We start from the raw sequence: 16577 nt of genomic DNA on the forward strand, positions 1-16577 counted from the left end.
CTCACCTTGCGTCTCGAGATGGAAAATTCCTTCTCGCACAATTTGCAGTGGCTTGCTTCCTTGTCTTTTAACCACACTTGACCGCCCTGCAATGCCATCCGTATGAAATTTGACATCAGGTGGCACATCGGTGAGGTGACAAGATTGGCACGGATTTTACCTGGAGGGCTTTGTTGGCTTCTTTGATGTCCTCAATCTTCATTTTTGATCTGGATGACAGCATCACATAGAGACAGCAATCTGATTGCAATGCTACTTATTTTATCTTTAACTCAATTCAGTGCCCAAATGTATAAATACGTTTTTGGAAGCATTATTCCTGAGTGCCAAAACATAGAAATACATTGTTTTTTAAAATTTTAAATAAGCTATTATAAATCACAATTAAATGACAGGAATCTCTGAGATATGTGTCGGCACATTGTGTTAGCTCCCACTTCCTTGTGTTGCTTTTTGTATCCAGCGAATGAAAATGTTTTGGCGCGGTCAAGCAGTGTGGTGTGAAAAGCAAAGATATAAGTACAGACGCTGCCCAACTTACGAATGAAATCACAATCTTAACCTAATTGGCCTTTGTGAGACCTGGTTGAAGCCAAATGAGTTTGTATCGCTAACTGAGGCTTCTCCCCCAAACTTTGTAAGTTCGCATTTGGAGAGCTGACGATGTTGCTCTTATATCGGAAAGTATGCTGAAATTTACTCCCGGTACCTCTAGAGTTCTAAAACGTTTGAAGCACTTGTTATGAGGTCCTAAATGTCACCACCAATTCATGTTGTTGTTGTGTATTGCCCACCTGGACCATATCCAAATGTTTTATTTGGTTTTATTTAAATAGTTGATGTGTAAAGATGGGAATACTCTGACCTTGGGGTGTGGTAGCCTCAAATGTTTCAGTGTTAAAGCAACTGTTACCCCCGATAACTGGGGCCTTCCCTTCCTATATTGGGCCTGTGACTCTCTTACAAATGACACTTTAATACTGCTTTGGTTTATGTTCTTGACTCTGTGGCGCCCCTACAGCATTCATTTTGACCAAAGAAGCATACACCTTGGTTTCCTGAAGGAACCAGTCCACTCAAACAAGGTTGCAGGAAACGAACGAAAAAATGCGCACTACAAAGCTTAAGGGTTTTTCGACTGGCCTGGTGTGACAGCTTGCTGAAATATAAAGTAGCTCTTGCCTCAGCTAAAGCATTGTTTTTCTCAAAGATTGTTGCTGTACATAAAAATAATCCGAATGTTTTGTTCAACACAATGGCGAAACTTACGAGACAGCAACTTAACCTGAATAGTTCTACTTATTCTGTGATTGACCTTATGGTATTTTAGAAAGATTAAACTCACCCAGAATTAAATTTTAAATGAACATTCTGCAACCCCATCCTACCTTAAAAACGTTGAGCTTTAGGGTCAGGGCCGTGTTGGGGGCTGTTCAGAAACGTTTTCCAGTTTTAGTGATTTGTCCCTTAATGGTCTTACACAGATGGCCAGCGAACTACTTCTGCTTGACCAGTTTCCGGCTTTACTGGTGATAGATCTGTCTGGGATCTTTGAACCTTCAGTTTTAAATATTATTAATATATTGCTTTCCTCGGGTATTGTTCCGGTCGCCTTCAAGTTTGCTGTCATTAATCCCATGCTTAAGCGACCTAACCTTGCCCCGGAAAGACTAATTATAGGCCAGTAACAAATCTGCCATTTTTTCAAAATTATTTGAAAAGGTCGTTGCATAGCAGCTGAACAACTTCATGTCATAAAATAATCTCTTTGATTTGCTCTAAATTCTGACTGAAAAGTTTCCCTCTAAAGTAGCCAATGATTTCCTCTTAGGAGTAGATTCCGGTGCCTCGTCAATGCTACTGCTGCTGGATCTCAGTGCTACTTTTGATACTGTGGACCACAACGTATAACTCGTTTGTCTGCAAAAATGCATAGGTATCTCAGAAACCGTACTCTCGTCGTTTAGGTCCTACCTGACAGACGCGACGCAATGTGTCAACAACGGCAATCTTACCTAAAAACATTCTGATGTCCCCTGTGGCGTTTCACAGGGCTCTGTACCTGGCCCCCTTCTTTTTTTTCTGCTTGGTGATGAGTTTCCATTACTATGCAGATGACACTTAACTGTCCCTGCTACTACAAACAACTGGTGTTTAATTGTAGAAATCTGGAAGCCTGCTTTAATGAGCAACAAAGATGGATGACACTTAATTTTTTGCCCCTTAATCGAGAATAAAAATCATAAGTTGAGCCAGCTCATTGTAGAGACTCAGTCAAAAATCTAAGAGTTATATTGTATCCTGATCCGTCGTTTCAGTTACATGTGAAAAATATTACAGAATAGCTCGCTTCCACCGCCATAATATTGCTAAAATTTGTCCGACGCTGTCTCAATCAGATGCAGAGGTTATAATTCATGCGTTTATTACTTCTTGGCTTGACTGTAATGTTTTGCTTTCTGGTCTCCCGATGTCTAGCATCAAAAGTTTGCAGCTGGTTCAAAATACAGCAGCGAGACTTTTGAACAAGACAAAAAAGCACATTAATCCTATACAGACTTTGCCCTACTTACAAACGAGATTTCGGACAAGGTTCCTGACGATCGTTCGTAAGTTGCTTCAGTGTATATTTTGTATGTTTAAGGTTTATATAAGAATGTTTAAGGTTTGTATAAGTAACCTGTAATGTTTTGTCCTAAAAAATAAACATTTTATAAAATAATATGCTCCATAAAAATAAAGTTAAGTTGAACTTACTTTTGGAAGATGCGCTTCAAGAGGTCCTCCTCCGTGGTAAAAAATGGCCGACAATTTTCTCATCCGCATAAGCTTTCTTATTCCACTTTGGTTTCAAAAGAAATGTCCCGCCTCTTCTTTACACTAACCATACTAAATGGGTGCACGAGATATTAAACAATAAAAATATCAAAGTTCTTAGTGCACTGGAAATACAGTATAGAATGTAACACACAAAATGGGAAGAGGAAGACGGATTTCTTCGTGGTGGATGCTGGGCGACCTCACACAGCGCCACTAAACGCTAGTAGTGGCGGAAAGAAGCACTTCAGTACAGTCCTGCACTCGGAAAAAGGTGCACACGATACAAAATCTCACAGCAGTGTCCGGATATTTTTCGACATCCCGGAAAAGATGTTCGTATCTACCGTGATTCGTTAGTCGAATGGTCGTAAGTAGGAGAGCGTCTGTACAGACATGTATGCTTCAAAGAATTATTTCTTAAAAAAATAAAAATAAATACCTTTGTGATAATGAGGGCAGAGAGGGATGTTGTTTTGTTCACGTGCGTGATCAACATGGTGGCCAAAATCATGTGATCAACCAGAAACATTTGCACTGAAATTTTTTTTGCAAAGTGCATGCATCAGTGTCTTTGCAATAAAACGGTATTTTGCAAGCAAAGGGCCCTTGTAATTATGGAAAGCATTGTTCGGCTATAGATACATAAAAAGCACCAAAGTGCACCAAAGTGAAAGTTCTGCTCGAAATGAATCCTTTCACATAAAGCAGTTTTCCTTTGAAGTTTTCTTGGAAACGAGTAATAAACAATGGTAAAGCCAGGATTGAACGTGTATTCCCTCCAGTAAAGCTTTAAGAGAATTAAGCACTTGTATAAAATCATATGATATGGCTTTGGTATATAAATTGATAAAATAATATTTAACCCTCAAATATGTGAACCCTACACCAGGAACAAGAACTACACATGATTTAAAACTCCTAGGGTTCCTACATCATTAGGAACAAGTGGTGGGGCAAAGAAAAAGAGAGGAGGAAAAGAACAAAGAAAAACGGCAGATGAAAAATAAAGGAAAGAATGAAGGAGTAAGGAGTGAAGGAACGAACGAAGGAAAAAAGGAAAGAATGAAAGAAAAATAAGGAAGAGAAGAAGGAAGTGTGTTTACTATGTTTGTGTACTGTAATGCTAAATGTAATTCACCCTGGTCATCCTGAAAAGGGGGATACCACTTGTGAGGTCCCTTTCCAAGGTTTCTCTTTTTCCTCACGCTGAGGTTTTGAGTTGTTCCTTGCCCGCATGTTGGTTTAAGATCAGGTAATTGTGTCATTGTAATCCTGTACTGCACAGGATTCTTTGAGACATTTTTGTGATTAAGGGCTATAAATTTGACTTGACTTGGAGGGAGAAAAATGAGAGGAAGGAAGAAAGGAAATGAAGGTGAAGGATTCAAGGAAAAAATGAGGAGGGAAAGATCAAAGGAAGAAAGGAGACGAAAAGGAAAGGAAGGAAAAGAAAATAAGGAGTGGAAGAAGAAAGGAGGAGGAAAGAATGAAGGAACAAAGGAAAAAGGCCAGACATCCTTGTTGTTCTAAAATATGAGGTTTGAAGCTTTCTTTTGATATGACCTATAACTGTGTAGCTAGAGAAAAAAGGCAAAAATTAACTGGCATTTGAGTGAAAAGTCTGACATTGAATAAATTGTAAAAAAAATGTGGATAGTAATCGGCCTAATTTTAGTCAATGCCGAAGAAAGTCGAATCAGTTCTACGCCACCTGGTGGAATGTTACTATTGATTTGGATTTTGATATGACAGGAGTAGAATGTCTTCCTTGGATCTTGTGCTCGTAGTTTGATCGTGGATGTCAACATACACGAAAATGGAATCACAAACATACTCGCTAAGTTTGGAGCCAAGCTCCTCGAGAGCTTGTTCTTGGTCCTCGCACATGCTCTTCAGCTGAAGGTTCTCAACCTGCAGGCGATGGAACTCCTGAAGTGGGAAAAACACAAAAACACGCACAGCCATGATTGACAGTGCCTTCACTCCGGTAAAGACTTAAAGTTGATTAAACAGTTGTATAAAATCTTATATGACTTTGGTATATAGATAGATGGATAAAATCATTATTAACCCTTAAACATGTGAACCCTACACCAGGGACAGGAATTGACTCATGTTTTAAAACTACCAGAGCTCCTTAATCAAGCGGTGTGGCAAAACAAAAAGAGGAAAGAAGGAACAAAGAGAAAGGAGGAGGGAAAGAAGAAAGGAATGAAAGAAGAAAGGAACGCAGGAATGAAATAAGGAAGAGAAGGAACAGAGGAAGAAAGGAAATTAAGGAACAAAGGAAAAATTAAAAGGAAAGATCAAAGGAAGAAAGTAGAAAGAAGGAAAGAAAAAAGAAGGAACAAACAAAGGAAAGGACAAAGGAGCAGAGGAAGAATGGAGAGGAAAGAAGGAATGGGCAGAGGAAAGAGGAAGAAAGGACAGGAAGGAAGGAACGCGCAAAGGGTGGATGAAAGTAAAATAAATAAATGACAGAAAGTAAAAACAAATGAAAAAGAGAAGGTGTAAAAGGAGAACAAAAAAGGATGGTAAGAAAAGAAGAAAAAATGTCAAAGAAATAGAAAAAAGAAAAGATGAAAGAGTAAGAAACAGACAAAATAATTTAAGAAAAAAAGTCAAAGAAAGAGAAAGAAGGAAGTACAGAACGACAGAAGGAGGGGAGGTAAAAGGGAGGAAGGAACAAAGAAGGGAGAGGAGGAAAGAAAAGATGGTAGGAACAAAGTAAGAAATTATGGGGTGAAAGAAGGAGCAAGGTGTGAAGAGTCAAAAAAAAGAGTGTAAGAAAAGAGTAAAAGGATGAAAAAGAAAGAAAATGTAGTAAAAAAGAAGGTAGAACAAAAAGAGTAACTAACCAAGAGAAAAAGAAAGTAAAGTAAAAAGTAAATTTAAAATAAACTTAGCCATGATTTATCTTTCTGAACATTCTTCTAATTTGACAACTCCAAAACATGTAAATTTGAGAGACTGGTTAAAGAGCACATCACCTCCAGTCTCCCCTCCTCATTCGACCCCTTTCAGTTTGCCTACAGGACAAACCGCTCCACCAGGGATGCCATCTCCTCTGCGCTTCACCTGAGCCTGACACATCTAGAGGAGAAGAACACCCATGTGCGGATGCTGTTCCTGGATTTCAGTTCAGCATTCAACACCATCATCCCACAACATCTGGTAGACAAAATGAGACTCCTGGGTTTCAACACCCCCCTGCGGAACTGGCTGCTGGACTTCCTCTGTGACAGACCCCAATCAGTGCGGATAGGTCAGAACAGTTCAGATGTCATCTACCTCAGCACGGGCTCCCCCCAAGGCTGCGTCCTAAGCCCCTTGCTGTTCACCTTGATGACACACGACTGCGTCCCTAGGTCCGCCACAAACCACATCGTGAAGTATGCTGACGACACAACAGTGGTGGGCCTCATCAGGGATGACAACGACCTAGCCTACAGAGAGGAGGTGGAGCAGTTGGTGGGCTGGTGCAGGGACAACAGCCTGGTCCTGAATGTTGACAAAACTAAAGAGATCATTGTCGACTTTAGGAAAAACCAGCCCAACCATGCCCCACTTTGCATCAACAACAAGGCTGTGGAGGTTGTCAGCAGTATCAAGTTCCTAGGGGTGCACATTACAAACAAACTCACCTGGTCCGTGAACACTGCATCACTGGTTAAGAGGGCACAGCAGCGCCTGTACTTCCTGCGGAGGATGAGGAGAGCCCACCTGCCCCCACCCTCCCTCATCACATTCTACAGGGGCACCATAGAGAGTATCCTGACCAGCTGTATCTCTGTGTGGTGTGGAGGCTGCAGCGCTACCGACTGGGGTAGTGTGAGGAGGGTAACGAGGACAGCAGAGAAAATAATCGGGACTACACTTCCCTCCATTCAGGACATTGGCCAGAAGCGCTGCCTATCCCATGCTAAGAACATTACTGGGGACCCCTCTCACCCCCATCATGGACTGTTCACTCTGCTAACCTCTGGGAAGAGGTTCTGCAGTGTGCGGTGCAGGACCACCAGGCTCCGCAATAGTCTAGTCCCCCTGGCCATTAGACTGTTAAATGGTCAATCTAACATATAGTTAACTTAAATCTAAACGGCTGCTAATCTGACTTTTTGCACTACTGGCAGTTTTTTATGGCTTGCCACTCATTGCACATTGCTCTCTGCACTATGGTAATTACAGCGTTATTGTTACAGTGTTAATGTTACTGTGTACCTGCCTGTTAACCTGACTGCCCATTTTGCACATCTGGTTAGCTACTCTTCTTGCACTATCGGCACTATGGTAAAATACTATACGTAGCCAATTACAATACAACTTTATTTATATCTGTACATTCAAGGAAACTGTGGGGGTCAGATGCATCGACATTTCGTTCTGTATACACGTGTACTAGAATGACAATAAAGTAGATCTGAATCTGAATCTGATTGGTACAAGCTCTAAATCCCTACAGAAATGTAAATATTGCAATTAAGAAAAAAAGATTATCATCATAGGTTAAACATTGAGAATTAATTAGAAATAAACACTACACATTGGCCTAATCAGCCACTCAGCCACAAGATTTAGATACCTGAAATACAACAATCCAAACGGTTGGGTTGTTTTGTGTCAAAGAACCAACAATATTGGGTCAAATTTGACCCAAGTACTGGGTTGGTCCCGTTTGAATAAATTAGTTTTATACCGCTAGGAGGTGCCTAATAACAAACACAGTCCTTTTTGATTTTCATATTAAGGCGGGGCCTCAAATCATCATCTTGTGGGCCACGATTGGCCCCCGGGCCACCGGTTTAGACCCCCTGGGTCGTTTTGTGTCAAATTGACCCAAGTATTTCGTCACACTGCCGGTCCCGGGTCTCGTCATGCAAGGCACAAAACCCGGGACCGGCAGTATAATCCTGTTGAGGTTACCACTAAGGCTGCCATTAAGGTTCAAAACTCGCGAAAGGTTTCAGCTCAGTCCACAGTGCTGAAGCTTGGCCTTCTGAATATTAGATCACTAGCCTCCAAGGCTTTACTTGTCAATGACCTTATTAATGAACACAATCTTAACCTTATTGGCCTTTGTGAGACCTGATTAAAACCAAATGAGTTTGTAGTGCTAAATGAGGCTTCTCCCCCTAACTTTGTGAGTTCGCACTTGGCACGACCATGCAAAAAAGGTGGAGGTGTTGCTCTTATATCGGAAGATAAGTTGAAATTTACTCCTAATACCCCTACTGGTTTTAAAACGTTTGAAGCACTTGTTATGATGTCAATGTCAACACCAATTTATTTAGTTGTTGTGTGTCGCCCACCTGGACCATACTCAAATTTTTTGGAAGAATTTTCGGAACTGTTAACAGACTTAGTAACTTATGCGGACAATGTTGTAATTATTGGTGATTTTAATGTTCACATAAACTCCCCATCAAATTCACTTGCAATTGCTTTTAAGTCACTGATTGATACATTTGGTTTCAATCAAATAGTTGTTGTGCCCACTCATAAAGATGGGAACACTCTAGATCTCGTTCTGACCCGTGGCGTAGTAGCCTCAAATGTTAGAGTGTTACCGTATCCTAATGCCATCTCTGATCACTATCTTGTTAAGTGTGAGGTGCTGTTTAATGTTTACTGTGATAAGGAAAATTTAGGCTTTAGCAGTCGCAATAGCCGCCCTAAAACGGTATTAGCCTTAAAAGAATTATTACCTACGGTAACTGCAGCCTTCCCTTCGTACACTGGGTCTGTTGACTCACTTACAAACAACTTCAATACTGCTTTGGTTAATGTTCTTGAATCTGTGGCACCCCTAAGGCATAAATTCTGACCTAAGAAGAATACACCTTGGTTTACTGAAGAAACTAGGTTACTCAAACAAAGTTGCAGAAAACTTGAACGAAAATGGCGCACTACTAAGCTGGAGGTCTTCCGACTGGCCTGGTGTGACAGTTTGCTGAAATATAAAGTAGCTCTTGTCTCAGCTAAAGCTTCGTTTTTTTCTAAGATTATTGGTAAACATAAGAATAATCCAAATTTTTTGTTTGACACAGTGGCGAAACTTACCAGACAACAACTTAACCCAAATGGTTGCACTTATTCTGCTAACGACATTATGGAATTTTTTAATAAAAAGATTCAACTAATCAGGAATGAAATTTTAAAAGAACGCTCTGTATCCTCCTCCTATATTATAGATGTGGAGGTGTTAGGTAAGGACCGTGTCGGCGGTTGTTCAGAAACATTCTCCAGTTTCAATGATTTGTCCCTTGATAATCTAACACAGATGGTCAGTAGGGCCAAACAAACTACGTGCCTGCTCGATCAGTTTCCAACTTCAATGGTGAAGGATCTGTTTGGGATCTTAGGACAATCAGTTTTAAATATTAATATATCGCTATCCTGTAGCCTTCAAGTCTGCAGTCATTAAACCCCCCCATCTACCCACCCACGTCTCATTTCTCTTACCTCTTCCCACCACAACCCGAAAGAAGAATCCCAGCTCTCAAAGAAAGACGTTGTCGATCTTATACGATTCCGGTCCGGTCATCACCCCTCCCTCCGAAGATGGCAACATTTGACGGGGAAATGCGAAGACGATCGGTGCCGTCTCTGCGGTGAGGACGAAGAATAGGCCGAGCATCTCTGGCTACGGTGCCCTGCACTCCAGTCTGCCCAATACCACCGCCAGCTGGGATTCTCCTTCGGAGAACTACGGAGCCTCTCTCAAGCGAGTCTAGCGCTACTAATAATTATCCTTAGGCGCCTTGAGTGACACAACAACAACAACCACAACATATAATATGGGTGAGTCTAGAACGCATTGGTATCTCAGGAACTGTACTCTCATGGTTTAGGTCCTACCTGTCAGACAGAATGCAATGTGTTAACTATGGCAATCTGACCTCTAAACAATCTAATGTCCCCTGCGGTGTTCCTCAAGGCTCTGAACTTGGCCTCCTTTTTAGTATTTATATGATCCCGCTTGGTGACATTATCCTCAAGTATAATATTAGTTTCCATTGCTATGCAGATGACACTCAACTGTATGTGCCAATGGAAAAAACTGGACATTTAAGTTGTAGAAATCTGGAGGCTTGCCTTACTGAGATTCAAAGATGAATGTCACTTAATTTTTTACGCCTTAAACCAGAAAAAACTGAAATGTTGATTATTGGTCCAGCTCACTGTCGTGAGTTGTTTTCAAACACTACCCTGAACCTAGACAAATGTAATATCACCCATAGTGACTCGGTCAAAAATCTAGGTGTTATATTTAATCCTAATCTGTCGTTTCAGTTACACGTAAAAAATATTACTAGAATAGCTTTCTACCAGCTCCGTAATATTGCGAAGATTTGTTCGATGCTGTCCCAATCAGATGCAGAGGTTTTAATTCATGTGTTTATTACTTCTCGGCTTAATTACTGTAATGTATTGCTTTCTGGTCTCCCGATGTCTAGCATTAAAAGTTTGCAGCTGGTTCAGAATGCGGCAGCTAGACTTTTGACTAAGACCAAAAAGTTTGAGCATATTACTCCTGTATTGGCCAACTTGCACTGGCTCCCAGTCCACTTAAGATGTGACTTTAAGGTTCTCTTATTAACATATAAATGTTTGCATGGGCTTGCACCCTCTTATCTCTCCGATTTGATTTCCCCCTATGTTCCTGCACGGAGTCTGCGCTCGGAAAATGCCGGTCTACTTGTGACTCCGAGAGCCAAGAACTCTGCAGGCTCGAGAGCGTTCTCCATCCGGGCCCCGGTGTTATGGAATGCCCTGCCTCTGGAGATAAGATCTGCAACCTCAACGGAAATTTTAAAATCAAGGCTTAAGACACACTTCTATTCCAAAGCGTATGATTGATGCCCACCTCATATTCTGTTTTGTCCTGTCTTTTTCCAAAGCCTGCCTGGCTGATACGAAGGAGAAGGACGATTTGAGATGAGTCAGCGGACCAGCGTTTGACCTGCAGCAAGTCAACCCCTGCATTTACCAGCTGGCAGAGATGGGAAGCAGCGTCGTGGCCGCCATAGACTTTCTGGACTAGTTTACAGGCTGGGGGCGTCGTTGGTGTCATGCTCTTTCCGGACATCTTCAACATCTTACTTAGTGTTTACTATTCTGTGTACAGTAATGCTAATGGTAATTCACCCTGGTCAATCCTGGAAGGGGGATTATCGCATGTGAGGTCCTTTCTCAAGGTTTCTCTTTTTTCCTCACACTGAGGTTTTTGAGTTGTTCCTTGCCCGCATGCTGGTTTAAGATCAGGTAATCGTGTAATTTTGTAATTGTAATCCTGTGCAGTCCTTTGAGACATTTTTGAGATTAAGGGCTATATAAATAAATGTGCCAAGTACTGGATTGGTCCCGATTGATTTTGTTTTTTTACCACAAGGACACAACTAATAATACACATTGTCCCTTTAAACTTTCGTATGAAGGAGGGGGCCTCAAACTATCATCCCGTGGGACGGTTGTGGCCCACAGGCTATGAGTTTGAGACTCATGTTGTAACAATGAGTTTACACAAATTAAAAGGATACCAAGCATGATAAAATAAGATTATATCTGTGGGCAGGCGAGCATCTTAGTCAAACAATGGCACGCATAAAAATACAGTATGTCATTAGAGCCCAACATCATTTTTGTTTCTTTCATTCATTCATTCATTCATTTATGTTATAAAGTTTTTACCTAAAGATCAGTAGCACCTAAATATAGTTTGAGTGCAGAAGAGAAAACTTCAGTTTCCTCTTCAAAAGAGACCAAAACTATGCGCATCCTCCAAATGGTTCAAGTACAGCATAAATTTTATTTGGTGCACATTTTTAAGCGTTCAGGTAAAAATACCAGGTACTGTTTCATAGGGATGAATTGGCTTGGAAGATCTCCTCAGCAGCATCCCAAAGTCCCTGGCTGATAGTCACTATCACTATGACCAGGTCTTGAAAGCAGTTGCTGAGAGCATAGCCCTGGCAATTAGCGCAAGTAAACACCAAGCCCAGAGCAAGGCAGTTCCTTTCATCCACGCAGGAGAGAGACCTGAGGCACTTCCACAGAGAACAATACTCCTACACACTGTTCCTGATTTTCAGTTTCATGTTGACCTGGGCAGCCAAAAAGAAGGCTTATAAATCAGCAAGTGAAGCTGCAGAAAAAGCCATTGTAGCTCAAAAGGGCAGATCTGTGGACTAACGTGATCAACCTCGGCAAGGTCACCTGGGCGAGTGTTTGATGTTGAGAAAACCCGAAACACTCGACGAATCCAGGATAAATCTTTGAAGATGCGTCCCGGTTGCATCCATGTGATGTTTATTTCAAGCCAGCTTTTGTTTGAAATATGATTGACTCTGGTCTTTCCTCTTTTATTTTACCACTCACCAAACCTAGTTCCAGTCCAGTAGCTTTTCTTCCTTCTGCCCATGGATGCTACCTATGACTTGACTTAAAGTGAAGGGTCAACACTTTTTTTGCTTTTGCTTACCATCTTGAGGCCGTTGATCTGCAGCGCCTGCGTCTTGAGCTGAGCCACTGTCTCCTTCTCCCGGTGGAGATGGTTCTGCAACGTTTGCCTCCACTCGCGCTCGATCTTTAGGTCTGTCTCCAACTGCTGCCTGCAGCATCACGCGTACGTACGTAGGGTGAGCGCTGACTTACGCACTAGCGTTTCCAGACGACCTTACAGCTGTTTCTCCTTGATGTCAGTCTGCCGCTGCAGGCTGTCGGCCTTGTTCACAAAGTCCATCTTGAAACGCCGGGTGCCCTCCTCGGCTGTGGCACGGTAACTCTCGGCCTCCTGCAATCTGCGCCATTACAACAGGCGACAAACTCAGGACCATGGTAAGAAAATAAAAATAAAAATGGTGGAGGAAGAGGAGGAGGGGTAATGGCGGAGGAGAAAGAAATTAGGACGGAGTGATAAAATAAAAAAAATAAAAATGAAACATGCAACCAAGTAGCGCTGCAACTACCGACTATTTTAATAAGGGATGAATCAGTCGATTATTTTTTTCATTAATTAATGAATCACATAAAAAAAATCCTCTATTCAAATATTTAAGTTTTGGACAAATAGTGAAATAGTGCAAAAAAACAACAGAATATTCTATAATAAAAAACAGGGGTCGGGAACCTATGGCTCGCAAGCCAGTTATGGCTCTTTCAAGATAACATATGACTCAGATAAAATTCTTATCATACAAATTTTCTTCTATAGCGTTCCAATTCTGATTAGCGCAGATTTGAGTTTGGTGCATGCAAAGCCGACATAATGCTACTAGTGTGAACGGTTCGGTCCAGTATAGAGGGAGAAACTACAATTTTCAGTCACAGCGTCACACCAACAGACCCCTTTGGCTGTACATTGCTAATAAATCCTTTATATGGAAGCTCAATTAGCAATCCATGTTCATTGTTGAGACACTTCATGATGAAAGCCCACAGAACCAACTGCAAACACCCAAAAACACCCGCCAAGTACATTGATCAGATTGATCTGGTGAGTGGTGGGGGCTGGCGGAACTATGCTCACAGTTCTGCACTTACCTCTGCCCAGCGCCTTCTGCACCGAAGGTAAATACATAAGTATCTTAGTTTGCAGTATTTTGTGACATTTTTACAAAATAACTCTTTTTCTGAGACTATTATTTATGGAAAAAAAATACTGTCAAAATGAGCCTCAATGATCTCAAGTAACTGTGGGAGGGAGACAAGTTTAGAGTGGTTTATTTGTCGATATGGGACAAGCGCTGGCATTTTTTTCTTGTTTCATAAATTTTATCAAATCATCTTACGTCACAGTGAAATAAAATGAGCTGAAATAATTTATTTTGTCTGGAGCTTGGCTGTTTTGCCAATTTAAAAAAAAAAAGTAGGGTATGGCTCTCTCTCAAAAAACAAATCTTTCGGTCAAAAAAGTTCCGACCACTGAAATAAAACATTTGAAAAGCTAATGACCTAAGAATTAACAAAAATGCATACAAATGTGTGCTATAAACAAGGAAATATGTAAAATACTTGTTTTTAATGAAGTGGAAAAAAAGCAACATATGAGGGTGTGAGTACTTTCTGAGATGTATGCAAATAGTTTGTTTCCTTTTTTTACTTAATGTTTGATGCTGTGTTGTGTCTACAGGGCAGCATTAGCTCAGGTGGTAGAGCGCTTGACTTGGGATCAAGAGGTCGGAGGTTGGATGCGCGGCGATATATGTCTAAGTGTCCTCGGGCAAGACGCTGCATCCCTAATGCCCCCAATAAGCAGGTAGGCGCCTTGCATGGCGGACTCCCTATTGGTGTGTGAGTGTGTGTGTGAATGGGTAAGTGTGTAGCACATTGTAAAGCGCTTTGGGAGGTCTTTATTGACTCGAAAAGCGCTACAGAAATGCAGACCATTTACATAAAAAGCCAAAAAAAAAACCAAAATTGCCTCTCTTTAAAGCTGTTTGTTACACCGCTGGCTTTGCAGGGTACTTTTTTTACGTATCTTATTGTACTTTGTATATTTTTACATGATACTTTGAGTTGCATTTTGGTGTCTGAAAAATGCTAACTAAATAGATATTGGATTTGTATGAAAAGGACCTCAAAATACGGCCTCCAAGCGCCCTCTGCCTGACCACAGCACTATTACAACTTCCTCTCCAGGAGGAAATTCGTTGTAAAAAGAGGGCGAGAAATAAGAGAATGCATTGATTCAGTGACAACATTTGTTGCTAATGCATTTCATAGTTTATTTTAATCGATATTATCAAATCGTAGTTGTGGCACTACAACCCAGGTTGGAGAAGAAAAAAAATGTAGTGCTGCTGGAGGCAATCACCAAGTGAGCTTTGGACTTGCCCCTTCATATCTTTAAGATTTAATTTCCCCCTACGTTCCTAGTCAAAGCCTTCTCTCAGAAAATGTTGGTCTGCTAGTTATCCAAAGGGCCAAAAAGAAATAAACTTCAGCAGAAATGTTTTAATCTAGGCTTAAAACACTTTTATATTCTATAGCTTGTGAATGGCTTTTATTTACTGTTGACAATGTCTGTGTATTGTTTGTCGATGACCCTGCAGATTACCTCATGTGCGGTCCATTCTAGGTTTTTTAATTTCCTCATGCTGAGGTTTTGAGTTTTTACTTGCCCTTTATGAGGCTTTAGATCAGGTGATGGTCTGTAATCATCTGTAGTCTGTACAGCACTTTGCGACTTCCTGTGATTAGGGGCATCACGAATAAACATGACTTTACTTAAATTCCGACAAACTCTAAAATGTCCCATTTTATTGATCAAGGCGGGAAAAAGCAATGCTATGAAGGGCATTGACAAATTTGTATACATATTTAAGAGTTTTTATCAACATGGATTTTAGCATGTTGTATTTTAACCCGACCGTCGAAAAAAAAGAAAAGAAAAACAGAATTAAAAAGTTTGGGGGGTTTTACCGGTAGATAAACGTGAGTTTACTAAAACAATCTGTCAACAGGGGCAATTTCGTATTTAATGGAACAGTGACCCACCCAAACAAGCAGATAAGCTGCAGCGAAAACCACCCCAAAACAAAACGGAATAGACACAACTTCACTAAATCAAAATTTTAAAAGGACTGAGTGTATTTTTTGACCACTAAATGTTGAAGTATTGTGTAGTGCAGGAATGTCAAGCATTAGGCCCGTTGGACGATTTAATCTCGCCCACCATAAATATTCTGAGTACCGTAAATTCCGTACTATAAGCCGCTACTTTTTTCCCAAATGTTCAGCCTTGCGGCTTACTCAGTGAAGCGGCTCATTTGAGTAATTTTTCTAACGAACACCAGCGGCACTCAAGTACAAAAGGTAAAATTTAGACCGGTGGATTTGTGCGCCGAGGTAAACTGCATCCTCTCGGATTATGATCGAATTGTCCGCATGACAGAAGATAGAAGTTCGTTCCAAATGTGGGGAAGACGCCCTTGAAGGTGTCAATAATGACGAGTATGACGAGGACGGATAACCGTGAATTTCATAATTGCTGCACAAATTTTTTTTACCAGCTACGATTTGAGCCCTGCGAACGTGTTAGGAGTAGCGTGGTGGTACCTTTCATAGACACGGTATGGGATGAAAGTTATATTATTATTATTAAAGCTTTGAAAACTCTCTCGGTGTACCGTCTTTCTTTGTAAATATGTGTAACCATGTATAATATGTATTTGCAACTGTATATTTTTGTCATGTATTTATTTGTATTTATTTTGGACACTTGTTCTGATAAGTCTTGCACTGACCAATTAAAAAGAAGGGGCGTAACAGACGCGGGGGATTATGGGAAGTAGAAACCAGTAAAGGTAAGTGTTTGTGGACACCGCAGACAAAAGTGCATATATATTTTTCCCACCCTTACCTTTGGAAATATACACTTTTTTTTCCTTGGATTACTTTCAACGGGCACCTGGACTTTGCAGGTCTGCATCAAATGATAACCACCGGTATCAATTTCCAATCAATGAACCGACCGAAATGATGTAAAATGTCGGCATGTGATGGACAGGACCTTGATCCAGCCTCTACGCTGGAAACAAGCGTATCAATTTTATTACTAGAGGTATGATTGGTCTGATAAATAGCAAGCAACAGAGAAACAACATATCTTTGCAGGTTCTCCCCATTAAAATTGTTCAGTTAAAAACGGCTAATTTTTTCGATGTGGATGCGTGCGGCTAATATACCGGTGCGGCTTGTGTATGTAATAAATCCATTTTCCTCCCGAAATGTGGGGGGTGCGGCTTATAATCAGA

General features: G+C 40.9%; 1 protein-coding gene across 7 annotated transcripts in view; it reads right to left on the reverse strand.

Moving 5' to 3' along the window:
* The window catches only part of rufy2 (RUN and FYVE domain containing 2), a 70039-nt gene that overhangs the window by 4228 nt on the left and 49234 nt on the right, over positions 1–16577 (reverse strand). For 6 of the 7 annotated variants that reach the window (XM_088334863.1, XM_088334861.1, XM_088334862.1 and 3 more), the window contains 5 exons: positions 12501–12620; positions 12302–12431; positions 4655–4749; positions 161–209; positions 6–86 (listed from right to left, as the gene is read on the reverse strand). In XM_088334863.1, coding sequence (XP_088190989.1) covers positions 6–86; positions 161–209; positions 4655–4749; positions 12302–12431; positions 12501–12620 — 475 coding nt within the window. Of the gene's footprint in view, positions 1–5; positions 87–160; positions 210–4654; positions 4750–12301; positions 12432–12500; positions 12621–14148 lie in introns of those variants that run through there. The other variant, XM_088334867.1, reaches the window with a different exon arrangement.

This window comes from Urocampus carinirostris, chromosome 4, assembly GCF_059441175.1.
Source record: "Urocampus carinirostris isolate Australia breed hairy pipefish chromosome 4, RoL_Ucar_1.0, whole genome shotgun sequence".
NCBI classification, from domain to species: domain Eukaryota; kingdom Metazoa; phylum Chordata; class Actinopteri; order Syngnathiformes; family Syngnathidae; genus Urocampus; species Urocampus carinirostris.